This window comes from Lissotriton helveticus, chromosome 3_1 (assembly GCF_964261635.1).
Source record: "Lissotriton helveticus chromosome 3_1, aLisHel1.1, whole genome shotgun sequence".
NCBI classification, from domain to species: Eukaryota; Metazoa; Chordata; class Amphibia; order Caudata; family Salamandridae; genus Lissotriton; species Lissotriton helveticus.
Genome location: NC_136061.1, coordinates 89586579 through 89613965, shown reverse-complemented (window position 1 = coordinate 89613965; position 27387 = coordinate 89586579). Strand labels below are relative to the sequence as shown.

Genomic DNA, 27387 nt, shown 5'->3' with positions numbered 1-27387 from the left:
TGATTTCCCACTTTGGTGGACTACAGACCCAGTAAGGTACTTAGGCATCAAGGTCCACACGGACTCGAGGTGGTGTTTAGAGAGAATTATTGAATCGCTGTGAGCAAATTAGAGGATGATATAGATTGATGGATCCGACTGCTATTGTCCCTCATGGGCAGAATAGCAATAATGAAAATGGTGGTGCTGCCGTGATTTCTGTTTCTGTTTACCAACATCCCGATGGTCCTTCCCAGCTCTTTTTTTTGAACACTCACATCCCTATTGATCAGGCTTGCTTGGGCTGGCAAGCATTCGTGCGTCAAATGGGAAATTCTTACGCTCCCATATCATACAAGAGGCCTTGGCACCCCTGACCTAGATGTCTATTATGGGGTGACACAAAGTGCGCATGCACATTCCTGGATACGCGGCCCGGCCGACCCTCTGCATGTACAGATATAGCGGGTTGTTGCGGCCCCATAACCTTTGCCAGCACTCCTCTTTCAACCTCCAGATCGCAGGAAAGGCATCATAGATTCTATCAACACGATGGTACATGCTTGGCACCATCTCTTAAAATTGCAAGCCGGCACTGTCTGTATTCTTCCCACATGCCACTCGATTGGTGTCTCTGGCTATCAGCTTGTACAGACAAGGGGGTTACGAATGCGATGCAATCTCTGAATATTGAGACGTTAGGAGATGTGTTCACTGGCGGCATAGCTAAAACCTAGGCCATAGTGGCCACGGTGGTACCCCATCACAGGCCACTTACTAGATTTCTGTTTCGCAGGATGAGGCAGTCACGCCTTGAGAATCTGGGACCGGATATGGCCGAGCCGGCTGAGGGAGCCGCGCTCACGTATGTCATTAGGTCAGACGCTCCTACTCATATCATTACTAAGCTATACAAGGCCACCCAGAGCTTTCCCTCTAACCAATACACGAAAGCGAGACTGGCATAGCAAGGGGATTTGGGGTCCGATATAGATGATGTGCAGTGGAAATACTGCTGCAAACGTATGAAGCAGATTTCCCTTAATGGGAGACATCGGCTGATACATTTTAAATTTCTTAATAGGGTCTATTACACTGCCCAGCGGCTACACAGGTACGGGCTGCGTGACGCTGCAATGTGTGAGAGATGTGGAGCTGAAGTGGCAAATTTCCTACATTTAGCTTGGTCGTGCCCGGGGATAGCTACTTTTTGGACGCAGATCTTTAAATTGCTGGGAGATATATTGGAGGTGCCCCTGGCCACAGACCTGATGCTCGCACTGCTGAGATATTCTAAACTTCTGCCCAAGGCCATCAGGAGATTAGCTGATATGGGTCTGTTGATTGCGAAACGTAGGATAGTGGTATGTTGGTCCCAGGGCCCACTCCCTACAGTAGCTAGCTGGTCCAAAGATATGTTGTATTGTTGCACGCAAACAGAAAGCTACAGCTAACTTCTTCCCCCCCCCCCCCGCAGCCGCCCTAACATTTTCTGGGAATTGTATAAGACTTTTCTTGCCACTAACGATAAAGAGTCTGATAAAGGGGAAACTCAACCACCTCAGGGTGGGCAGCGTGCTGAGACTGCCCATTAAATACCCCATGACATTTATAGCACAGGGTGGGTTGCAGTCATCCACTGCACTGTTGTTCCGTGCTCCTAGTCATCAGTTACAGGGATTGAGGATGAGATGACTATAATAATGTTTCCTCATGTTTTTTGTCTCTAACGCTTAGTTGGCTCCTGTATTTTTTTTCGTTTCTCTTGTAACATTCCATTGCACTGATCACATAATGCTGAATGTTGAATTACATGATCCCTCTTGAGACAGGCAGATGGTTTTTCACTGATGTACATTGCTATTGCTGTGGGGTCTGGTATTGGTCTCTGTACTTTTATTCATTTTATTATTTGCCCCTCATGGGCCTGATTTTGTTTATGTCTTTATTGCATATAGGGAAACTTTTTTTTAATTAACTCTTTTTATTGAAAAAGAAAACAGGCATGTGACATTAATAAGGCATTGGTTGGCAACCGTTCAAAGTGGCTCATACATTGGCATTCTGGAGTGTACGTATTACATTTCTGAGGCAGCAATATACATCATACATCATTAACATCTCGTAGCAGCTCGCTCATGCTCCTTGGTGGCGCACAGATCCCGCCTATAAACATTCCAATATTCCCATATTTGTGACCATATATTCGGACATCTTCTGGCTTCGAAAATAGATTTTTTGGTCACCATACAACAGTCCATGTCATTGGGCCAGTCTTCTACTTTCGGTGGTTGTTGAGCCCTCCACATTCGTACAATATTTCTTTTGGCTACCATGAGCCCCAATGTGACCCATGTGCATTCCTTAGAATTTAAGTCTGTAGGATCCCAAAAATTCAACAACACTATTTTAATATTGCATTGAGTCCACTGCCCTAGTGCAGCCTCCATCTTGCACACCACCTGATCCCAATAGTTCGGTATCACTGCACATTCCCAGAGAATATGGATAAAAGTGCCCTCCTGTCCGCAGTTCCGCACACTGCTACCATCGCTAGTGTATCCCATGCTGACTAAGAGTGTACCCGACAAGAATACTCTATGGAGAAGCTTCAGCTAGACCAGGCGGAGTCAAGAGGAGATGGCCACCTCACGAGGAGAGGCCACCGCCATCTGCCACTCCTCATTATCAAGACTGGCAACGTCATGGCCCCATTTGTTCTCTAGCATACTCCCTGAATGAAAAGTCAGAGTCATGTAAACAAAGTGCTCAAGAACTGGTTTTGGCTGGGCAGAGGCCCCTCTACGCCAGAGGAACAAAGGATTTAGGGGTATAAGTATTGGGACCCTGCTCCCAAGAAATTAGATCCTGCTTTGACAAGAAGAAACCTCTGCCCAAGCAGAAGGAACTGGGAAATCTGTAAAGCGGAATACAGTCCCTGACCTGGGGGATTTGCTTGCAGTGGTTGCCTTGCTGCTGAAGGAGAGGAGAAAGACTCAAAAGACTCTATTTTCAACTTGTGCTTAAAGATCTCCAAGGGCTTGTGAGCGAGCTTGCCCCCTGAACGAAGTCGAGGACCAATGGACTTCACCCGCCTTGAAGAGAGCCGCTGGAAACAATGTTTTCCCCGTAGCGCTGAAGCAGAGAGCTGTGTGCGCCTCGGAGGATCGACCCGCACTCTGGGAAGGCCAGTGCCAGGCCGTAAGCCTCGAACAACGTGACTCTGTGCCCCAACGAGCCGTAGCTCACACCGTGAAAGGAGGACCCCACACCGCTTCACCCCCTTCGAGCCGCACTGATCCAACGCGCACGCTGCCGCTGCTAGCTGCAACCGAGTCGAGAGGCTGGGGTACGCTACGCACATCCACGTCGTACCGCCCGACTCGTACCGCTCTGGTAGACTGAAAGGCACCCGCTCTTAAGGTACGGCTCGTACGCCGCAACGAACAGCGATCGCACCGCACAAGGCACCGCCCCCTCCCTCGAACAACGCGACTCTGTGCCCCCAGCGAGCCGAAGCTTGCACCGTAAAAGGAGGACATTGTTGCGTGCAACGCTTTTGTTTTTCGTAGCCCTGACCGTGCCGGACACCACGAACTAAGGTACTGTGAACGACTCGCACTGCATTGGTAAGCGCATCGGAACGAGGGGCCGCTGCGCCTGTTTGACTCTTTTGGGCATTTTTCATCACCGGGAGAGCCGGACAGAGGGTGCGAAGCGCACAGAACTATAAATTGCGCATTTGTAAGAACTCTTGATTGCTGAGAGTATTGTGGATAATCTTTGTCGTTATTTGGTCTTGTGCTAAGGCTGATATAAAGATATAATCCTAGTGTGGCGTCCATTTGTGGTGTCTCTTGATTACTGTATGGATTCACAAATGCTTAACCTACACCGCCTCTGAAATAAATCTTGTCTGCTCACGCCAAGCTACTTAGAGGGTGAGCATGGGTTATTTTAAGACGGTAACTCCCTTGCCCTGACTAGAGGAGAGGGTCCCTGCTTGTCACAAGGTAGCCCCTGAGATTGCCGCCCGGTGCAGGGTTAGTGGCCGACAGCCGACAGCCGACTTGTTCCTTGCAGCGGCTGACGCATGCCTTGTTCGTGGGGTGGGGGGAGTGGAAGCCGACAGCGAGCTTGTTCTAGGGGGCAGGGGATTGAGGTATGAGACAGGCATAACTTGCTCACCTCTGCCGCCCTCCACGAGTGCTGACCGGGGTGGACCTCCTCCCCCATTACATCACTGTGTAAGGGAGGAACAGAGGTCATGAATACACGTACTGCAATTTATGTGCAGTAATATCTGGTGGCTGGAGATTTGTCTGGATGGTATTCCTGCACATAATATCCACTATGAGTTAATTCCCATGGAATGGGAAATAACCACATGGACTTGACTTTCAGCATTAAATTCTGATCCCTGTGCAGCCCCGTGTTTGCACAGGGATTATAATTACAATTTGCACGATAAGTTTCACACCCTTATAGTTTTTCCCTGCTAAATTCCAAGCGGTAAAGCCTGCTGAAATTTATAAAGAGAGAAATACCCTGTATTGACGAGGACAAGCCAACTTTTGTGTTGTAAAAACCAAAATCCACAAATTATTCCCAGAAATTTGTAATCAGGTGATATTTATCACACCCGAAAAATTCAGACTCTGGGGAACTGGATTTTATCAGGTACGACAAACACCACATCACACCTTTTATGGGGCCACTCGTAATGAGGGTCAGAATGTCCAAGTCCATGTGAATTACTGCTCCCATTCACCACCTGCTAGGAGCAGTTGTTAAAGAGTAAATGATAAGTGGGAGTGGAGGTGAGGTGCCAGGCGAAGATGGGAAGCAGGGAGATAGGTAGGGCTTCAGGGTCCAGGACAGCCTCTGGGCTGGGAGGACGGACAGCTCATGCCTTTGAATGAATGAATTAATGAATATCCTCTTCTATAGCGCATGGCTACCCTAGAGCATCCCAGCGCTGTAAGACCTGAGGACAGGGTAAAGTCATTGAGTGGAACAGGAATGTCTTCAATAGCTTCCTGAAGGCCAGATGATTAGTTTCAAGCCTGATGTTGTCGGGGAGAAGGTTCCAGAACTTAGCTGCTTGGAAGGAAATCTGGCGGCCGACCATGCGTGCCCGCTTCACCCTCAGCACTGCCAGCAAATTACGCTGGTTGGATCTCAAAGACCTAAGAGATTGATGACGGCAGAACAGGGGGCTAAGAATAGTCGGACCGGAATTAGCAATGGACTTATGAGCCATGCACATGGCTTTGAACAGGATCCTTTCCTGTATCGGCAGCCAGTGAAGGGATCGAAATGCGGCCCTCACCGAATTGCGTCTGGGTACATTCAAAAGCAGGGCTGCACAGTTCTGCACCGATTGCAATAACTGAATGGAACCTGCAGGGGCCCCAAGATAGACAGCATTTGCATAGTCCAGCCAAGAGAGAATTAACGACTGGACCAGCACGCGTCTGGCCTCAAAAGGAAGAAGAATCAAGATCTTCCTGAGGACCCTAAGAAGACCATACCAGGTTGCAGCAACTTTTTTGGCCTGAACTTGAAATCCCAGGGTGGAATCAAGCCAAACCCCCAGGCTCTTAATTTGGTTCTTAGGGGTGGGAGGAGGGCCCAGGAGATTTGGCCACCATGGATCGAGGCTGATGGGGTCTTTATAACCCACCAGCATGATGTCGGTTTTAAACCCATTTAGCTTGAGGACTGAGGCGGTCATCCATTCTAAAACCTTGGTGAGGCAAGGGGTCAGATTGTTAATCCCCTGGTCTATGGCGTCATCCCTCGCCAGGGACACAACCAACTGCGTATCATCGGCGTAGGTGACAAGCTGAATTCCCCAGTGAAAAACCACCTCAGCATGTGGTCTCATGTAGATGTTGAACATGGTAGGGCTCAGTGAGGATCCCTGGGGAACGCCGTGATGCAGTGGAAGTTGTTGAGATGACACCTCATCCTCAAATCTCTCAGACAGAAAGGACTGGAGCCATTTGAAGGCCATTCCGGAAACTCCCACCCGGCTCAGACGGTGTAACAGGAGGGGGTGATTTACTGTATCGAAGGCTGCGCTGAGGTCCAACAGGACCACCGCAGCGCAGCCTCCGGCATCCACAATGCTCCTGGTCGCTTCCACCACCGCCACCAAGGCAGTTTCCGTCCCTTGCTTAGCTCTAAATCCCATCTGGGTAGGGTGGGGTGCTCCCATGGACTCTACAAATGAAGATAGTACCTGGTTAACATGTTATTCAGCTATTTTGCTAAGCCCAGGCAGCAACGAAATGGGCCTATAGTTGGCTAGGTCTTCAGGGTCCAGGTTGGATTTTTTTAAAAGAGCCTTGACTTTTGCCTGCTTCCAGGTAGGGGGCACCACTCCTGCCGCCAGGGAGGAGTTTATAACATGCATTATAGCACGACAGACAGTCCCCGACACCTGTTTAAGCGCCGATGGCGGAGCGGCATCCAAAGGGGAACCCGATATAGAAGGGTTGGGACTGTGCTTGCAGCCCTGTTCTTATGTGATTTTACCGGCTGGGTTTTCCAGCTGCTAAACCGAGCACGGTGTGCTGCACTTTGGTAATCGGGATGTGGGGACTCTAGGAGAGTTATAAAATGTCAGCCTGGTATACCACCGGGTAATGATTTCTGTTGGGGCGGAAAAAATCCTCTGCATGGTAAAGACGTGAACCCCTGCCCAGAGTACCCCAATGCACTGTTGTCTTGATCACTAATGCTGATTTTATATCGCAGGCTAACACAGATCACGGATGTGCAGCATGACATAGGCATGTCTCATGGATTGTGGTCTGGTTGGACCAGGAGGGGCGGCCAAATCCCTACCCTCATAGTGGTGGAAGACTACTCATCATCATAAACATCTTTATTTCGGCTCGATTTGCCATAAAAGGTAAAACGCCACAGTGATACAGATAAAACAATTGGAAGACTACTGCCTTCACTAGGAGTTAAGAAGCACAAGCACAATGGTAGCAGCATACCTTAAAGTGATCAGTACAAACAGGACTTTTTAGCCCAATGTCACTAGAGTGAGGTCTACTGGCTCGCTCACCCTTTTAAAAGTCCCACTGGTGTGTGCTTAACACCCTTGGCATACAATGCATGGAGGAAGACTGCTGGACTGAAAGTGTGCTGTGAAAGTTCACTTAGTGAGTGTGCCTGTAATGATACATTGTATGGAGGACCCTGGGTTCCATTTTGGGAAGCCCAGGCCTGCCTGGTAAAAACATGAGCCAACCAGACAGAACTGAATATTGCTGCATTCCTTTGATAAGATAAGAGAATAATACAGAGTAGGGTGGGGGGTCTGGGATTAACCTTTTGAGTTACATATCACTATGGCTAGCCTCCTGGTGTAAACTATGTGCACTCCCATAAATTGTGTTATGGACAATCAGCTTTTGAGTCGTGCCTGATGAAGGATGGAAGATAAAAAAGGAGAACTGTCAACTTCAAAAGAAGCAGAACCCCAACATTAAACATCAAACATCCTGACCCCAAATCTTTTTTGGTATCTGCAAAAGGGCTGTAAGAAGGATAGGACGAGTCCCCATCTGCCAACCAGCCAGATGGGCTATATAAGAAGGTGAAGACCAAGACTTCTGCCTGTGGCCATGGCCCGTTAGTCTCACAGCTGGTATGGGGACCAGTCAAGACCGCGCCGTGAGGGGAACGGCCATTCTGACTCTGATAACAGCGCACCTACCTGCGCACCTACCTGCCGCCGAGGCCGCCGTGAGGGAAACGGCTGAGGACATCACTGCACCCCTTGCAGCGCCGTGAGGGCAACGGCCGAAAACTACATTTCCCAGGTGCCCCGGGGCTCACCGGCGCACCGGTGACGACAGAGGCAGCGCCCGGGGGCGCTATTAAACACGAGTACGCCTCCCGTCCCGCGAGGACGCGCGCGGGACGTGCCGGGCGGAGCCCGGGCAGAGGGCGGGCCGTCTAAGGCCGTCCAAGGACGACCAGGGACGGGACGGGCCACATCCCTTTCACCATGGGTAAGCGCAAACTGGTAACAACGGTGCCTGGCGAAGTGAAAGCCAAGGTGCCAAAGTACACGACCAGCATTATTACGTATTTAACAACTAAGGTGGGGGAGCTATCAACTCAGATTGCAGAGTCAGAACGTGAGTTGGATCTTGCAACTAGCCCTGGGGCAGTTAACATATCTAGTGCGTCTGTCATAAACTGCATACCGTTGGTACCTAGGGTCATCATTGATTCTTGCAGACCCACCCTACCACAATCCTCCACAATTCTTCCTTTACCGGTTTTGCCCGAAACAGTGATACCATCTTTACCCACGACCCCGGGGGTTGCATGTAAGAATGCTTCCAACCAGCCTGGGCCTTTACAGCAAACTTACGTAACTGAGGAGGGCATCTCAACTTTATTGGAAAAACTGTTTACAGAAAGACTGGAAGCCGCATTAATCCAGATTGCTTCTGATATCACTGAGACTCTGAGGGATTGTGTCAAGACTCTTGTGGCAAAATGTGAGCGTATCAATGACGCTCTTAATAGGCAGGCCCCCGTTTCACTTACATCTATGGGGCCATGTCCTTCAATTGTCCAGGTTCCTGCCCCTAATGTCAGGGGTCCTTCCATAAATATATCGACTGTCACTTCTAATGTGGTCACTGAAAACCCAGTACAAAAAAAAGGGAAAGTGGAGGAGGGGATATATATTCCCATGATGGAGGCGGTTCCCAGTGTAAATACCTCAGTAAGGCCTAGAGACCAGCGGGGGGCTGTGGCGAGAAGGGTACCCCCAGTAAATCTACCTCCGGATGAAACACCTTTTGTAGCTATTCTGGTTAACGTGCCCAAACTTGCAGATGGGGAGGTGGAACATCAGGACACTCTTTTTAAGCATGTTAAAAAATGGTGCAATGCTAATTGCACGGGAGAGAGTAACATCGCAGACGATATTGTCACAAGTAGAAGGGTGAACTGGGTGGGCTCAAGTAAGAAAAATATAGAAGGAGATTGTGTAATTGTTAATTTTAAATCTAGAAGTGTCGCTAGTCGCCTCTTCTGGGATGGTTCTTCTTTGGACCCTGTAGGAAAAGGTGTTCGAGCAATGCCCCTTGGCTTTTTCTACCCTCGAGCCTATAGGCCAGGTGATAGTGAAAACAATAAGCCACATTTTTCCAATAATATTTGGGCAGAGGACAAACTTATCTCGCCTATGTGTGGTAATGACTGGGTGACAAAGCCACCCAAGGGTAGCAGCCTAGTTAATTCTGTAAGGATCAGTCCTTCAAACGATTTGTTGTTGTCAAATAGGTTCTCGGCTCTAGCCGATCGAATAGATATTGAATGACTAGAGCCTGAGCACGATAACCGGACTGTCCCATGCCCAGTTAATGCAGAGGCCACCACATCAGATGATACGGTTAACACTGTTACAAATGACCCTCCAGAACTGGATCGGGGGCACATCAGGTTATTATCATGGAACATCGCGGGCCTACGGGCCAAACAGGATGATCCGATTTGGCTACAACAAGTGAAGGAACGTGATATAGTTGCCCTACAAGAAACATGGTCAAAAGATAAGGGATTCTGGGTAGATGGCTATATTTCATTCTTTGTCAATGCGCAGAGCTCCACGGCTGGAAGGGATAGAGGGGGACTGCTACTTCTAGTTTCAGTAAAATTAGCAGGGTCAGTTAAAGAGATACCCAGTTCCTCACACTTTTTCCAGCTGGTGGAAATTCTTTTGGCAGACAAGAATAAGATTGTGTTTATAAATTGTTATAACTCCGTGCAGGGGGGTCCCCCTAATTTTGTTCTTGAAGGTTTATCCTCCTTTTTAAATAATTACATGTCAACGCAAACCACTTTTGTTCAGTTAATTATGATGGGAGATTTTAATGTTCATCTGTGTGAGTTACACTGCCAGATCATTAATGATACCGGTCCAGACCACACATCGTTGCCACATTTCGAACACACCCCGAAGGGTGTGGCAATGGAAAATTTGTTATCATCCAATGATCTATATGAACCAGGGTTTTCAGATTCAACAAACCGTGTGGTCACGTATAATGCAAGAGGGAGTGAATCAATTATTGATTATTTTTTTATATCCCCGGGGCTCTTACGTCATGTTGTTAGTTTTGGATGCTTTTTCGGGTTTGAGTAAAGGGGATTTGAGGGCTACTGGGGCGAGGGATGTAAAGAGTAGAGACCAGGGTAGGCGCCTCAAATGGTGTAAAGTTTGCCCTGAGGATTTTCATGCCCAAATTGAGCAAAAAATGGCCGCAGAAATTGAGAAATGTAGGGACGGAGAGAGGGGGGGGAAGGAGGTACTTAGTGCCTTCGAGGCTATTTGTGCCGGAGTTGAAAAGGAACTAATAGCTAAACCAAGGAGGGGTTTCGCTCCAGCTTTTGGGTGGTTTGATCGCTCCTGCTCCAAGGCACACTCGGCTTTGCTGAAAGCCCTTAAACAATCCCCTAGAGATAGGTCTTTGGTGGCACAGTTGAGAAAAAGATATGCTCTGGTGGTTAAGGCGCGGAAAAAGGCCATCAAAGATGAAGCATGGGATTCACTAATGGATTCTGTAACCCTTAAACAAAGTTCCAAATTCTGGTCCATAATTAATAATCCTTTGTTTGCTCAAACAAGTAACACCGATCTTGAAATTAACATCCCTGAAGCTGAATGGATCAAACATTTCTCTAACATATATGGCTCAAATGAACCAGTTGAGGCATTTGTAATGCCCGGCTCCCCAACTCCCCCTACTAAGTTAAAATTTAGTAAACCTGAAGTAGAACTGGCAATTTTAGGTTCTGCTGCTAACAAAGCTCCCGGCCCAGATGGGGTACCTTTGGACCTATACAAACTCAATCCTGAGATGTGGGCTGAGATTTTAGCCAATGTCTTTAACTGCGTGTATGAGGGGGGATTGCCAAAAACTTGGGCATGTTCAATCATAGTACCCATTTTTAAAAAGGGCCTAAGAAGTGACCCCAAGTGTTTTCGTCCAATTTCTTTATTGGATTCTTCCATGAAGATTCTAGGCAAAGTTTTGTTAGCAAGAATCAACAATTGGTCGCTAGACAATAATATTTTATCAGATGCCCAGTATGGGTTTCGTGCTGGTAGAGGAACAGAGGACCAATGCTTAAATCTTCATTTGTTAATATCGAAATACACTACTGCAAAAAAAGGGTCAATTTTTGTAGCATTTATGGACCTGTCCACGGCCTTTGATTTGGTAAATAGAGCTCGGCTGTGGACCATGCTGTTAAAATTGGGACTTGATCCCCCACTTGTATACTTTTTGGCAGAACTCCACAAGGATCTAAAAGCTTCTATTAGAATGGATCATGACGAAACCGTACAGCTTGGTTCAAATCAAGTAGGGGTGTGCGGCAGGGCTGCATTCTTGCACCCATGCTGTTCACTCTATATATAAATTCCTTAGAGAAGACTCTTTTAACTGCTACCTTGGACACTCCGCGTGCAGGGGATACATGCATCCCTGTTCTCCTGTACGCGGATGACGCAGCTTTGATAGCTCGGACTCATTTAGGTTTGCAAAGACTTTTAAATGCTTTTAATGATTTTATGTCCTCACTTGACTTAGTGATAAATAACTCCAAATCTCACGTCATGGCCTTTGGGGCCGCCAAAAATAATACAAAGCAGTTTTATTGCAATGGTGACGTGATCACAAATGTCAAAATTTTTACTTACCTGGGTGTAATTTTTGACACCAAAGGAAGCTGGGCTCCTCAAATTACAGCTAAAATCAAAGCAGTTAGGAGCTCGGCCAATGCCATTTTAAGTTTTTCGAGGAGACTGGGTGGGAAGCCAACTGGTGCTTTACTAAACTTGCACAGGGCAAAATCTGTGGCTATAGTGAGGTATGGTTCAGGTCTGTGGGGTTATGTGAATGGCGAAGCTATTCAGAGGGAAGAAAACAAGTTCCTTCGTTCCATATTAGGGCTTCCCCAATCAACAGCCTCGTTTTCAGTTCATCAGGAACTCGGCTTAGGGTATATCACTGATACCCTCTTAATGGCTCCTATCTTGTTATGGATTAGGACCTGGGCTAATAACAATCTAGGTTTGAACCATAAAATATTGGCCGACTGTTTAAAACTGGACAACTAAAAAAAAATAGCTTGGCTATCATACGTTCAAAAATGTTCTTTGGACCTTGGTCGACCAGAGATTTTTTCTGCCCCCCATGGTCTAAAGAAATCTGATTTAGATTGGGTTAAGCTCAACTTTGTTAAGTTGAAATTTATGGAGAGGGAGGAACGCCAACTCACTAAACCCACGATCAGAGCCCATTTCCTGACCATCACCTGCTTTACTATACAACCGTACCTTGCCATTGTTAACATCCCTTTTCACAGGTGGCTTCTGGTAAAATTTCGGTTTAGCCAGATTTACATGGTCCTTTGTGATAGTCAAGGCTGGCACAAGGAGGAGGATGCTTCTGTTTGCAATTGCGACAATTTCTCAACGCAAGACAATATGCACCTCATGTTATTCTGTCCTTTTTTTACTGTGCCCAGACAAAAATATCTGATACCTCTATTGAAGGACAAAGCCTTCCATCAGGCAAAACCTGCCCTCCTGTATCTCCAATTGTTGGATTCAGCTTTGGTCATGTTTAGCGTGGCCAATTATCTTGTTGCTGCTGTTAGGATCAGGAGGAGACGACTTAAAACGTAATACAAGGGTTTTTGCACGAAAGAAGGAAATGGAAAATGCTTTTGTACCTGTAATTTTTTAGCTAAATATTTAATCCTCTATAACTGTTTTTCTTTTAAAATGTGAATATATAAATTATGATTGATGTTTTTAAACTGTGTATATATAAATTTTTACTGAAGTGTGTAATTTCTAAAAGTAATCTCTAAATGAATATGTACTGTCCCTTTCCCTTTGATTGTAGAATGCTTTTATGATTTTTAACTAAATCGAATAAAGTGGTTTTTGACTTGACTTGACTTGACTTGGTATGGGGACATCACCCAGGAAACCAAGACCACCTGTACTAAAGCCTGTAGCACCAATGCCTGCCTACTTACTGTGACAAAGGGAACAGCTTTGAAGGGAGCAAGATCCAGTGGAGAGCCCTGCCGTGAGGACTCCCCGTGCGATGTGTGAGGATTCGGCTGTGCACTGATCGGGTCATAGCCCATGTGCAAGACTGTTTTCAACAACCCTTGTAGAGCAGGAGAGGGCCACTGTAGACTGTGCCAAGTACTGAGCTCTGTGGCCAGGGCACAATGCCTCTTTGCAATGACCCTGCATGCCAGAGGGGGCCACAAGTGAAGAGGTTTTGCTAACAGCTTGTCAAGTCTCGTGAAAGCCTGAGCCATGGAAGGAGGGGCCAACTTGGTGTGGGCGATTGCATCTGAACAGTCAATGTTGAATCCAGAATGTACTGCAGCAACCCCATATGCAAAGGGATTAGCTGCCAGGGCCAAATCATCAAAGACTTCGGGCCGCCGTACAGGACTGAAGCCAGGCTGTGACCTGCAGAAGTAGCTGCACCAAAGGATCTGCCCTAACTGACCCTTGTGGACCAGGTGGCAGCAGGGGAGGACAATGTATCCCCATGGGACTCTGGTCGAGAGGCGAAGGATGGAATCCCACCCCGGGGCAGAATTTGACTTACTGCCCCACTGACACCTCCCCTCCCTGCTCTTCATCAGAGCCCAAGAGGAAAGGCAGGAGAAGGAATCAGAGGAAGGAAGGAGGAGAGAGGGATGGGTAAAGACAGGGAGAATGAGAACTGCATGTAGTGTATTGCTCTCATTGAGGCAGCAGGTACCGTGGCACCAGTGGCCAGGGGCTAGAGTTGCCCTCTGACCCATTTACCTGGCTTGCAATACGACACACCCACTGAACAGACCACTACTGTGTCAAGTTTGCCCGTCAGTATTTCAGTTATTAGAAATAACTCCCCAAAGTGGTATTGGGGTGTTTCTACATTAAAAACAAATTTGCCTTCCAATACTGTTTCCTGGAGTAGGCATAGCCACCTATCTCCGGGAAGTTCTTATTTACAATCTTTTCTGTGCTTGATTCGTAATAGAATGAGAATGACAGCCCTGCTTAAACACACACGGTGGGGCTATTAAACATTGGCGTATCAAATACCAATGCTGGGTGGTCTTGAATTCACACACCCTCTGCCCTTTATCTCTCTCTTGTAATGTCCCTGTTTTCTTCTTCTGTGAAAGCTTTTCCTCCTTTCTCTTCCTCTGTCTGTCCTCTCTGTATTGTTCCCTCCCTTTCTCTCCGTCAATGTCTGATCTGGATAATAAGCGCTGGTACCGAAAAATGAATGTTGGTAGGCCCCACCGACAACCACCGGCTCAAATTAAGCACTGCTTTTCTTGACGAATTAGTTATCACATATGGGATCCATGTGATTCTTCCAGACTCCCTTCAATTTTTGGCTTCTCCCGCTACAGGGCAAGGCACCAATGCTTAGGTGCTGGTCTTGACGCTAGCAGTTACTACAGATACCTACTGATGGGTCCTTGTTTCCTTCGTCTGCCCTGGTAACATGCACCCTGGTTACCAGCTCTAACCGTTGTCCTTGAGATCTACTCTCTGGTACTCTTTATCGTCTTCAGGCATCTGACTGTAGAAGGACAGCTCGCGACTCCAGTGGAATATCTGCTTCTCCTCTGGTCCATAGCTTGCTCTTGCCTCCTGGTCCCCTCGCCCTCTCCGGCCTTCTTGCTACGCCTGGTCCCCAAGCATCTTCTTGGAGTCTGACTGATCTGATTGGACAGGATCCTTCCCTTCTTGCCACCATTTTAAATCATACCCACCAGTTGGACGCCGCTTGGGCTCACATTTTTTTTTTTTAACTTCAAGTGCCAATGATTAAATAAAAAAAGACTGACTGGTGTGGTCAGTAACTCTCATGTGCTTGTGCATTGGTCCATGCTAATCCATCATTTTGTGCAGCACTGATTCTCGGGGTTCCTTCTTTGTGCCTGTGCTCACTGCTATGCGCTGCTGGTTAAACCTGGACATCAGCTCAACAGGCTAAATCTTAAATTAACTTTCTTCCGGCCTAGGTAGCAGCAAGACAGTGGGGATGGCCTTCAGTTGCCACGGCCTAACGGCCATTTATGGCGTCAGTCTGTGCTCTACAAGAGTATCATAAGCACTCTTCCCTCTCCTCTTGGGCCTCCCGGTCTGCTCGTGCTGATGCTCTCCCGGTGCTTGGCTGGGCGTCTTTCTTCTCCAGTCATCTCTCCGCCCCTGGCGTCCATCTCTTCGCTCCTGGCCCTTTGTTCCGCTGCTGTCTTGGCAGTGACCCTGGCCTCCTCTTCTCGCCAAGAGTGTAAACCTAAACAGCTTCCTTGTGGCCTCCCTTTAGCCTTTAGGCGTCTGGTAGCTAATGGCTGCACCTGGTTCCTGAGCCCCTAGAATACACTCTTATATCTACGCCCCTCCATTCTTTGGCCTCTCTTTTAAATTTCACTCATTGACACCTGTGAACTGCCACCGGCAACGAACAGCGTGTTCCACGACCATAATAAACAAAGTGCCTTCATCAGCAAATATCCAAGCTAAAATAACACCTAAAGTCTCTTGCTACCCTTGAATAAATTACTTACTTTGTTTGGGTCGGGTCACAGGTCCTTCGCTTCCAGCTGTTAGACTTCCGAGAGCAGCACTTCTCACCTCCGCCCCGCCCTGCTAGGCCACGCCCATGAACGGTCATGAACGTAATGGGAAATGCCACGCCCCGTTAGACCCCGCCCCCCTCTGGCCACCTATGTGAGTCCTGGGAGCGAGATGGAGGCTGACCGAGGGGGTGGAGAGAACAGAGGCTGGTGAGAAGGGCAGAGACGAAACCCGCGGGCAGGGGCAGCAACAGCGGAGAGGGGGAGACGGGCAGGGGCAGCAGCGGAGGAGGTGGGGGGGAGACAGCACCTGAATGTAGAGGAGAGCAGAGCATCAGTAGGGAGGAGCAGGTGGCAAGAAGGATTGGAACAACAGCAAAGAGTAGGGGTGAGGCCATGAGAGGTCCTATTTGGGTACACAGTGGGTGTAGCAAGGGGCTTTAATCATCTTCGTGCGTGTATTTCAATTATTTTCACCCTAGGCTGGGCTTCAAGTGGGCCGGGTCTCACAGGTGCTTGGCACCGGCAGTTTTTTAAAGGAGGCCTCTAAACGGGTCTCTATTGGACTTGTCTTGTGTCCGTTTTTTCCCGGACTGCAGTGACAGCAGGTACATCGATGTGCGCTGCTTCACACTGTTCACTTCTGACTAGTGAAGAAGTTACGGCATGACGTCATGCCAGGTGAACGTTGTAGGGGAAGGGAAATCCTCTAAAGAGAGTCATTTTCTCTCTGGATTTCCCTTCTCTTTTTTAAACTCAGGAGCAGCAACATTGTCGTGGTGTCACCAGGGCTTCAAGGGGAAGAATTTTCAATATTATATACAAGCCATAGTTGCTGCTTATTTCAGACATGCCAACCCTCCCGATTCAGGCGTGAGACTACCGATTTCAAGGCTAGTCTCCCGCCTCCCGATTCCTGCAAGCAAAAACCCGATTCCTCGGGGTTTGCTGACAGGGCTTAGTATTGTGTTAAGTGCTAATTTTTCCAGCAATAGTCAGAGGGGCCATGCAGGGGCTCTCGATGGGGTGAAAAAACAACAAAGGGTCATTAACAAGGGAATGGTCTTTTAAAGACCTGTGGAGTAGGGGGGGCGTGTGTGTGCACAGGAAGCTGTTTTCGGCTGGGGTGTCACACAGGGGGGTGGGGCGGGAGGGGTGCACGCACTGCCAGCAACCTGCCAGGCCAGTGTACAACACTTGCATCACCCTCTCTGCCTACCATTGCGCTCCATGCTTCTGAAAGGTAAGAAATAAAACGTACATTTGTGTTTTAAATGTCCAATCCTGCAGCAGCACACTTCCAAAGTCCATACACGCCAGTAACACGATTCAAGGCCCCATTCTCCCGATTTTTTTTTTTTAATCTCCCTCTTTGCTCTTCTTAAATGTTGGCATGTATGCTTATTTATCTTATGCAACTAACAACCATTGACAAAGCCAATAGTCCTGACCAGTTGTAGGTATGATGTTACGTGTTGTATCATATATCTAGACGCAATGTCCGAAAGAACATAATACAGATTTTTAGCTTATGTGTTTTTGAGCTACACCCTTAATTACATTGGCCACTCCCCTTTGAGAGACCCCCAGTTTTTTTCATCCCACTAAAAGCCCTGACCCTAGGTACACCAAGTGCTGTATTTGTTCACCCAATTTTTGCACACACAGTAACATGTCTATCATGGAGTACCGTGTATACAGAGAAGCAGAAAGAATACTCCCCTGTGTCTGAATGCTTTGCACATCCGCCCTCTTATATAGTTCATCAGTCATCTGTGGGTCTGATAAGAGCTCCGGAGAGAGTGTGTCCACAAATGTTGTGTGATTGGAGTTGAAGGGTATTCACATTCTAGCGTTCATAGTTCACCTCCACAATTCATATCATCCTTCAGCGTTTATTAGGTGGTGCTGTATCTTGAATAGTATAACAAAGTCCTGGGCACACGTAAAGTAGTATTACAGTAAAAATGTATGATTCAATTCAAGGGGATTTTAAAATAAATCTCAAAGTTCGTCTCTGGTAAATTAGTTCTTTGTTTTTATTCTTTTATAAAGTAAGCAAGAGAAACCAGCCAATACATGTTTCGTCGCCAATGGAAATAATCCCGCGACTTCCTCAAGGCTGACATTGAAGGTAAGACATCTTATTAATTGCTCTTCCGGTGATAATTCTGACCTTGCTGGTCAAAGTAATCGTCACTTAAATGGCAGCCAGGTCAAAAGTACACAATTCAGAGGATACACCACAGTAATGGTGATCCGGCATGTAATCGTGCCGGGAGTGTTTGGAGGACGGAGGGTACTCCATGTTCTGGGTGTGGATCTCCTTGAGTGCACTGTGGTCCCTCACAGCGACGGTCTTGTAAAAACTGTACACAATTACATGCCGGATCACCATTACTGTGAATCTTTGTAATCTTTGAATCATGGTTTTTGTTAAATACCTTTTTCAAAAACAAATACTGATAAAAAAAGCCATAATATAAGTCATTTATAGAGAAGGGCACACTATAATATTCTATTACAAGGAAATGAATAGAAGAAAACTAATTATTAAACCAACATAAGATCAAACAAACATTAGAACTCATCTGCTTAGAAGGGCTGTAAACCGATCAGTGCTAAAGTAATCCTAGAATAAATAAAATATGAAGAAAAATCATGAACAATATAAGCTTAGCCGTGGCAGTTTAGTGATAGAAACACACCGCCTTCAAGAGGAGCTTACGTGTTGAGAAAGAGATAAAGAAAAAAGAACATTGGCACCGTTGATCCATCGAAAGAGATAAAGAAACAAGAACATTAGCAGAGTTGGTCCATCGAAGGTTAAGAGCGTTGCTCAAGGCTGAACCAATGAAGCTGATAATTATCTCACAACTGGTAAGCATATAGCAGCTTCCTCAAAGATACCAGGTGGCTGAAGTTTGAGAATACCTTGGGAAATATGCAAACAATATTTCCAATTCAGTTCCCTTTTTAAGATTGGTCTTCTGGGGAAAATTAATGTAATTTGTTTAACAGCATTTCTAAACTTGAAGTCTTTAGTGGGAACAAATCCCACTAAATCTGGTAGAAATGAGTGATCACTATAGATTAAATGTGATACTCTGACTATGCATGCTTCAGTATTCATCTGTGGGGATGGAAAATCATCTACATAGGTTATAGACGCGTACCCCTGCCTAGAGTACACAACTCTACTATGTATGGATCCCTAATGCTGATTTTACTTTAGAAAAATGGACAGCACCCTTCAAAATTAAATACACAATTTTTTGATGAAAGAAGTCTTAGTATTTGTTAAGACACATATGACATTATCATGCTTGTTTTCCCAATGAATATATACACAAAAGACTTTAGATCTTCAATTTTCTTTCTTTTATTCAGTTTTTCATTTTCTTTTAAAATGATTGCTGATAGCCAAAAAGCCAACGCGTTTCGTCCGTCACCGGACTTCTTCAGGGCTGAATATATGGAGTTGTGATAATTCAAAGCGACGTCATGATAAGATGTAGCATCGATATTTTGAATGGGCCAAGGTAAGCCAATAAACCGCAACGACAAACGTAGCAACAGGTCCTCTGGTTCGAATATCGATGCTACATCTTATCATGACGTCGCTTTGAATTATCACAACTCCATATATAAGAAAGGACTCTCCTTTTGATATTTTTATGACCTTTATTTGAGACAAAACTATGCAGCATTTATGAATTTGAATACTATACGTTTATTCAGCCCTGAAGAAGTCCTGATAATGTCATATGTGTCTTAACAAATACTAAGACTTCTTTCATCAAAAAATTGTGTATTTAATTTTGAAGGGTGCTGTCCATTTTTCTAAAGTCTAGTTTGTCAGGGGAGTAGGGTTTCCCTATCTCCCTTGTTGGGTTTGGGATTACATTCCTGGTTCTAGCACCTTCACGTTGGACTTAGTTGTGGTACTTAAATAGTGGTGCAAACGTCCTTGCCTTAATCCCTAAAATAAAATTCCTAATGCTGATTTTAGTTGCTATAGGCAAACCTGGATCATGCGCCTGATAGATTAAGGTCTTTATGGACCAGGGTGGGACCCAAAACACTACCCTCATAGTGGTGGAGGACTACTATCTTCACCAAGAGTTGTGCTGCACGAGTGCGGTGGTAGATGCATACTGTGTAATGATCAGTAGGAGTGGCCAGGTCCTTTTTAGGTCTCGCATACGCACCCCACATGCGCTGCATAGAAGGACCTTTAGCCGTCGTACAGCTCGTTTTCAAAGCTCATACTCATGCTTGTGGCAGCATACAGCTTGTGGGAGTGCGCAGCGGCGCGCCACAAGCATGAGTATGTGCTTTGAAAAAGAGCAGACTGCTCTCTCCAGCGGGCGCACACCACTCGCGGATGCACCCCTCTGCCTCTCTCTCCCGCTGCAGCACGAGGCGCGTGCGCTTGTTTTCTTTCCTGCTTTCTGACTCATTTATCCGCTACAAGGGCTGAGGCTTTTGCATCACCATGCTAATTTTCTTTCTTTTTAGTAGCTCTCAGAAAGGCTCTGAAATTTTAGATCCACACAAGCATACGAGGAAACTTGACCCCGATTGCTACCCACTGATCTTTGCTGAAGGTGTCTTTACCCGCCGAGCTATCTTATTGGGATTTCATTTTCTAATGTTCAGATTTCTCTATCTCTGCAGCAGGCCGATTAATCCAATTAACAATTTATTTTACTGGGGTTCAAAATTTTGACCTGCAGTTTACACCTTGACCTCTGAAGCAGGTACCTTACTTGCTGAACATTCTCTCAGTTAGTGAGGGCCACTGGCCTGTGACCTTCAAGGTCACACAAACACACATCACTGCAGATTGCACATCAATGCAGTGAACTACTTATTGTAATTGAAACAATAATTTAAATGTAAATCTCTGGAAGAGAGACATTAACCCACTGAGCTATCTCACCAACACTTCCTCCTTGCCATAGGCAGCCAGAAAGATGATAGTACTGTGCTGGATGTACACTGTGAAGAATCAGATGCAGAGGAACACAAAATGCAACTCTAAATGCAGCAGGGGGGGCCTTTGGCATGTGCAAGCTGTGCACCTGCACAGGGCCGCCACACTCCAGGGGCCACCACGCCCCTATTAAAACACCTTTCTGAGCTACGGGGGGCTCCGCCCCGCCTGGACCCCCTCTTCCACATACACATACTAACAGTCTCTGAACATTTTTTGCTTTATTAGAACCAGTACAACATAGAAATGCAGCAGTGAGAAAGGTGTCCAGTCAACCTTTGAAAAGGGCCATACACTTTTCAGCAATGCAGGTCACAGGTAGGGGGCCCCCTACCTATGCTCCCCGCCCAGGGCCGCCATGAGCCTAGAGCCACCCCTGATTGCAGTATAGTAAATGTGGCATTGTGGAGAACAAGAGCATGACAGGAGCGCCCCCTACTCAAAAGGCTGAATTCTCCTTGAGTTCACATCCCTCGACTGCCATCGCCCGTCACAGGACTTCCATTGCAAATCCCAGGGCTGCCAATGCCCATTGCAGGGCTCACTGTCCACATACGTATGCCATGTGTGCCCATCTCATAGCTTCCAATTAAAATCCCCAAACCTCCAATCCACATGCCAGTGCCGTGACTGCCCTTCCCGATGCAGGAATGGCCTTCCCTGTGCTTGATCCGCATTCCCCTGTTTCCAGGTGTGTAGCCACGCACTGCTGGCTGCTTTTTAGGAACTCTCAATGCCCACTGGTGACGCATCATAAGCTCAAATAGGCGAATTAAAAGACTACTGCACTTAGGCAAAACAAATACCATAAAATATGTATGCGTTTGTTTTTCCAATGGTTTGAGCAAACGAATCCAACATGCATTAAACCTCCTAGTGCAGACCTATAATTCGTAATATAAACATATCAGCTGTTATATCATACAAGGCGTGCAGCTATAAATACAGAATAAAACAAACATTGACAAAGCCGATAGATCTTGCATTGGCGAAACCTATTGGCTTTGTCAATGCTTGTTGTTTTAAGACTATCAGCATTTGTGTATGTTTTAAGTCTATCATTCCAAAGATCAGTATCTATGCCTCTTGGTCCCATTATCTATCTTACATGGCCAAAAGTTTGTGTATTCTGTGCTTGGTGTCTGTGTACTCTTATTTCGTATGTCTATACCCTCCTTTTGTTTTTTTCCAGTTTAGGTGTTGCTGTAGCAGAGTATCTTTGCGGCTCCATAGTGGCCTTAGATTTTCATAACTTTGTTGCAATATTTCAAGGCAGCTGAAGTTCTTGGATTCGAATTACCCATATGTTAAAAGTCACATGGGTTCACTTTGCTAATGGATGCCATTTCATTAGTGCCCTGGGCTCTCAACAACCTGCACCACAGGTTTCAGGAGTGCTAGTCATTGGCCATAAGCCCATCAATTTACATGGCAACCTGGTTCTCCACTGAGGTTCATTTGTTTACTGTATCAACCTCCCTGCTGTTTTCCTAAAACTTGGCACCCGAAGGCAAGTGTTGGTGTAGGAGTGCGCAATTCAAAGTAAACCTTTGTTACTTCTTGTACCCAACTTCTGTATTCTTCATATTTCTTTACAGAGTAAATAATCATGTGACATCACTAGAAATACAAACAATATTATTTTAATGAATTCATATTTTTATAAATTAAGATTTTGTAGAGCTCACTACAGTTGCGCTGGCCAAAAAGTTTAATATGTATTTGTAAAGCACAAATCTAGTCCGGGAGCAAAGAAGTGCAGACGTGTTCGAGAGCCAAAAGTCACAACTCCGACTCGTGTTTTAGTGGTTCATACACTAAGATTTAAACGGTGATCAGAATACCTGGTCCTTCTGAGGTGTTTACATGTAAAACAAGCATTGGCATAGCCAATAGGTCTCGCCTTTGGGACCTTATAAGTGTTTAGCCATGCAACACTTGATGTTGTTGCACTAAGGATAGAGGGCCCGATTCACAGAACTAACTTAAGACAAAATCCTAAACTTACTACTTTTGGTATTCACAGAATGCACTTACTACTTTTGGTATTCACAGAATGGATTTACGACTACTAACTTTACGTCGGCACTCGGGCTGTAAATTCTGGCCCGGAGGCGGAGCTTCTGGCCCAGAGGTGGAGATTTCGGCCATAGCTAAATCTCAGCCACTGGCCGGAATCACCACCTCCGAGCCAGAAGCTCTGCTTCCGGGCTGGAAGCTCCACCTCTGGGACGGAATTTCCGGCCCGAGTGCAGACGTAAAGTCAGTAGTCGTAAATCCATTCTGTGAATGCCAAAAGTAGTAAGTGCATTCTGTGAATACCAAAAGTAGTAAGTTTAGCATTTTGTCTTAAGTTAATTCTGTGAATAGGGCCCATTGTGCTGGATAACTAAACACTTATAAGGTCCCAAAGGTGAGACCTATTGGCTATGCCAATGCTTGTTAATCTGTGTCACTAGAGTGAGGGCTACAGACCCACTCACCTTTCAAAGTTCAGCTGCTGTGCGCTAAACTTACTCTTGGCCTACATCAGTTAGGTGAAGAGTGCTGCAGGTGTGGTGACTGCACTGAATGTATGTGCGCCTGGGACAAGTGCAGTACAGGGATAGAGCAGTGCTGAGCAGTGCATACATGGTGAGTGAGTGTACTGGGTGGATGTATACTGGAGAGGAATACATTACATGAGAGATGTAGTGCTGTGCTGGGTGTAGGATGTAGATGTGCTTGCGAGAAGTACACTACATGAGGGTGAAGTGTTGTGCAGTGCGTGCATGGGGAATGTGTGTACTGGCAGTGTGAGTTTGCACGTAGCACACCATGGCATAACACAGAACGGCTACAATATATGTTTTCTGTGATGGCACAATGCATGGTGGTAACAGTCCTGAATAGTGTATGTGCTATGTCCACAACCTGAATGCAAATGTGCCTGTAAGGACAACCCTGGATTCATGTGCCGTGACAGGATTTTCAGATCAGCATGAGCCTGTGCCCCCAGGTGATGTGACACTACGGGATCTGTACTGTGCCTACACCCTCCTCATAGTCTGGTTGCTCCCCTCCCATGTTTTGCCATGTAACCACAAGTATACTTGATGTACTGTGCAAATCCTAGAATGTAAAACAAAAACATAACATTTCCATAACCTCCCCCTCCCTACTCTCCTGCACTGTCGCCCTAAACTGAACAATGCACATTTCAAGGGTTGGCTGCTCCACCATTACATTATCAACTGCTCAAGACACTCACAGACCCTTGTGAGACCGACTGTGCAGTAATATACATGTATTGCCAATAGATTGATCAATCTCACAGTCCCCCATGCTACTGAATCCCCTGCCCCCGAGCTCTCAAGGGTGAATATTTATCATTACTGTCCCCTAGGATCCTCCGTTCGAAAAAAGAGAGTCAGTGCCCTGCGTCCTCCATGCAAGCTAGTGTGGTAGTGAAGGAACAAAGTCCAAATATTGGTCCCCAGAAGGGATTTCCCACAGTCTGTCTAGACCTCGGTCCATGGGACAGCCCTAAGTATAGTGCACTTGGGTTCTCATCCCACATCCATCAGTGTTTCTCATGACCTATGTTCCCTTTAGGGTGCGCGCCTGTGCGCCTGTGCACCTTTCCATTTAAAAGCGCCCAGGTTCTGTTGTGGAGTGCTCACACTGAACAAGCACAAAGGGAGTCTTTGTCTAGTGCTCAATTAAATCAGCGACTTGAAAACTTTTCTTTGTACAGGATGACACGCAAGCTCCCTAAGAAGTCTCTAAGAAGTATGAGGGCACTCTGGGGCATTTTGTGCAGGAACAAGCATATTTTGCAGACACCACCAGCCTGGTACAGCTGCTGGGGTGTTTTATGAAAATATTTTAGATGTAGGAGACCAGGAATTGGGCACTGTGTGATGGGCCTTGTGCTTAAGGGAGGAGGGTGGGCCGCTGGGTGTTGGTAAGGAGGAGTAAAGCAGCCCTGTGTGACTTGTGCCCTGGGGTGGTCTGCTAAAATTAATTGGACACTTAGCAGTCGATGTTGGCATCAAAGTAGGATTCACATGGCACTGGCCTCTCAGGTTTCAAGCAGCCTACAGTGGTGTAATGGCTGAGGCCATGGGTTTATGTCGGGTAGGTCCAGTGAAAACAGAAGTGGGCTCCCACCAGCTACTATGTTCTTGCCCTTAATGCTGCAGGTAAAATACTTTTTTCTCAGGAATATGTACAAGAACTCTAAAAGTAATACAGATCAGCAATTCAGTCCCTGTTACATTTCACTTATTTGACTTTGTGTTGCATGGTATATCCAATCCTGCCTGCTTCCTAGGAGTATTTTGTTTTGTCAGAAATGTTTCAGTAATTTATTTTTTCATTCAGCTTATGAATCGTGTGCAGTGCATCATGCAATCTGAATTTCCTCCAAGTGTTTGGGTGAGTTGAGGGTGTGGATGGGGTTTATCATGGGGACAAGATAGAGCACTCCTTGTGTCAGAAAGCAGTGTGAGTTTCTCCTAGTGCCTCTCACTGGGTCATTCTGGTGTTCAGAAAGCATGCTCATGCAATCTTTGACCACAGAGTCAAAGGTGCATTCGTGCCATTTGGCACAAAGGAGACACATAGCTATCTTGATATTGACAGTGAAGTATAAGAGGTGTGAGGGTCAACAAATTAACAGGGTGGTCTGAGGCAAGGGTATTGCTTGGCTCTAACAGCCTGTGCATGAGTTAAGTTCTCATCATGTCTGATGTGTAAATTATGCAACAACTATTATACAAAAATCTGAGGAAGTCCCTTCAAAATCCCAGAACGCATATTTATTTAACATACAGTTGCATTTTCCTTTAGTATATCAGAATATTTCACTGCATTGAACAGCATTTAATAAAACTGAATTTTTTTAAATATGAATTTAGAAACAGTCATGCCTCCTGCCATAATAACAATGCCATTCGTGAACGAAGAGGTAAGTCAGTTGTCATGTACACCCTATATATGGCCTATATTTGTATTGTAAATCGAGCAACATTATATTCAATTAAATCAAACACAAGATATGGTTTATACAGCACACATGCTCACCTAACATATTCCAAGATGCTCTCATATCCAATAATGAAGAAAAAAAGGCACATGTAAAAAGAATATTTGCTTAAGATCATACAATTTGGTCAAGCAGTGAAGCCAAGATTGATCCCAGTTTTGTTCACATTGTCCAGCTGTGGCACTAGAAGGGTATCTTATTCTCTCACGTGCTATACATCAAGGGTGATTGTTTGGCTTCAATTCTTGGCGCAGAAGCTTAGAGTGAGGGTGGCAGGCAGTAGCCACATGAAAGCTCAGCTTGTTTTAGTCTTAAGATTCCAAGAGGACCTCAAAGTGAGCCAGAGCCAGACATCTGGCTCGAGCCCCCAATGGTTCTCCCCCCTCTTTGAAGTGCAGATAGTGCCAAAAAGGAAAAAAAGCCTTGTGTTAGAGAGAGTAAAAGCATGGTCATTTGAGGGGACAAAGGAAATGCATAATGGGAGAGGACATGTACTGAAAGGGTGTACAGTGTTCGACACTCTGGAGGAACCAATGTTCCATAGTGATGGACAGCTAATGAAACAAGTGAAAGGGCATTCCCCACCCCCCTTACAGGCCACATGTGCTCCCTCGAGGGCAATCTAAAGTGGATTACAGTTCTGGAGAGGAGGATTGTTGCCTCGGTCCATGGCGTCCCTTGGCACCACCATGTGCACTGTATTGTGGAAAGAGCTGGTTGGACTTCTACTTCACAGGTTGTCAAGGGTAGCACCGTTGTTGGAAAGGCGACCCCAGGGGAGACAGAAGGTGTCTGACTGTCCGCCCCGAGACCCACCTCTCTGTATGGAATAGGCCGAGCGCCGTAGGGAGGCCTCCTTGGCGCGGCTCCTCTCCTACAATCGTAACAGCTGAGCAATCACACTACTTACAGATGGACACCACACAGGAGGAATATTCACAAGAATCTTTATATAAGTGTGATAATTAACACTGTGGTTTTAAGTTAACACTACAACTTTAATAGAATCTTAGGATGTCACTAGTTATGTAACTCCATGTTAACATAAGAATGTTCTAATATGAGTCAGTTGATGTCTGCTGGCATTGTATGTGGATGGGATCTTTATTCTTGGATTAAACTTCACTTAAAATCATCTTCCTGCATCTTGGATTTATTTATGGAGATACTTCAATAAGCAATTAAGGCAAGTCCTTTGCAGGTTAGCAGGCAAGGATCGAGGGATCCGTAAAGTCTTGATTTTGGGGATAGGGGGTAGCGGGACAGTCTTGTCACCAACTGGTGCGTGGATAGTTCAAGGGGTCAGGCCGCGACAGCGTCAGCAGGGCCTCGCAGATGGTTCAGCTCGGTCAGGCCGCGACAGTGTCAGCGGGGCCTCGAAGATGGTTCAGTTCGGGCAGGCCGCGACAGCGTCAGCAGGGCCTCGAAGGTGGTTCAGCTTAGTCAGGCCGCGACAGCATCAGCAGGGCCTCGAAGGTGGTTCAGCTTGGTCGGGCCGCGACAGCATCAGCAGGGCCTCGAAGGTGGTTCAGCTTGGTCAGGCCGCGACAGCGTCAGCAGGGTCTCAAAGGTGGTTCAGCTTGGTCAGGCCGCGACAACGTCAGCAGGGCCTCGGAGGTGGTTCAGCTCGGTCAGGCCGCGACAGCGTCAGCAGGGCCTCGAAGGTGGTTCAGCTTGGTCGGGCCGCGACAGCGTCAGCAGGGCCTCGAAGGTG

The 27387-nt window shown here is 46.4% G+C and overlaps 1 protein-coding gene across 1 annotated transcript in view; it reads right to left on the bottom strand.

Annotated features, from left to right (window-relative positions):
* Positions 1–15697, bottom strand: part of DNMT3L (DNA methyltransferase 3 like) — a 214242-nt gene extending 198545 nt beyond the window's left edge. The window contains exon 1 of the mRNA XM_078679281.1: positions 15637–15697. Coding sequence (XP_078535407.1) covers position 15637 — 1 coding nt within the window. The 5' untranslated portion in view covers positions 15638–15697. The remainder of the gene's footprint in view (positions 1–15636) is intronic.
* Between the last annotated feature and the right edge of the window lie 11690 nt (positions 15698–27387).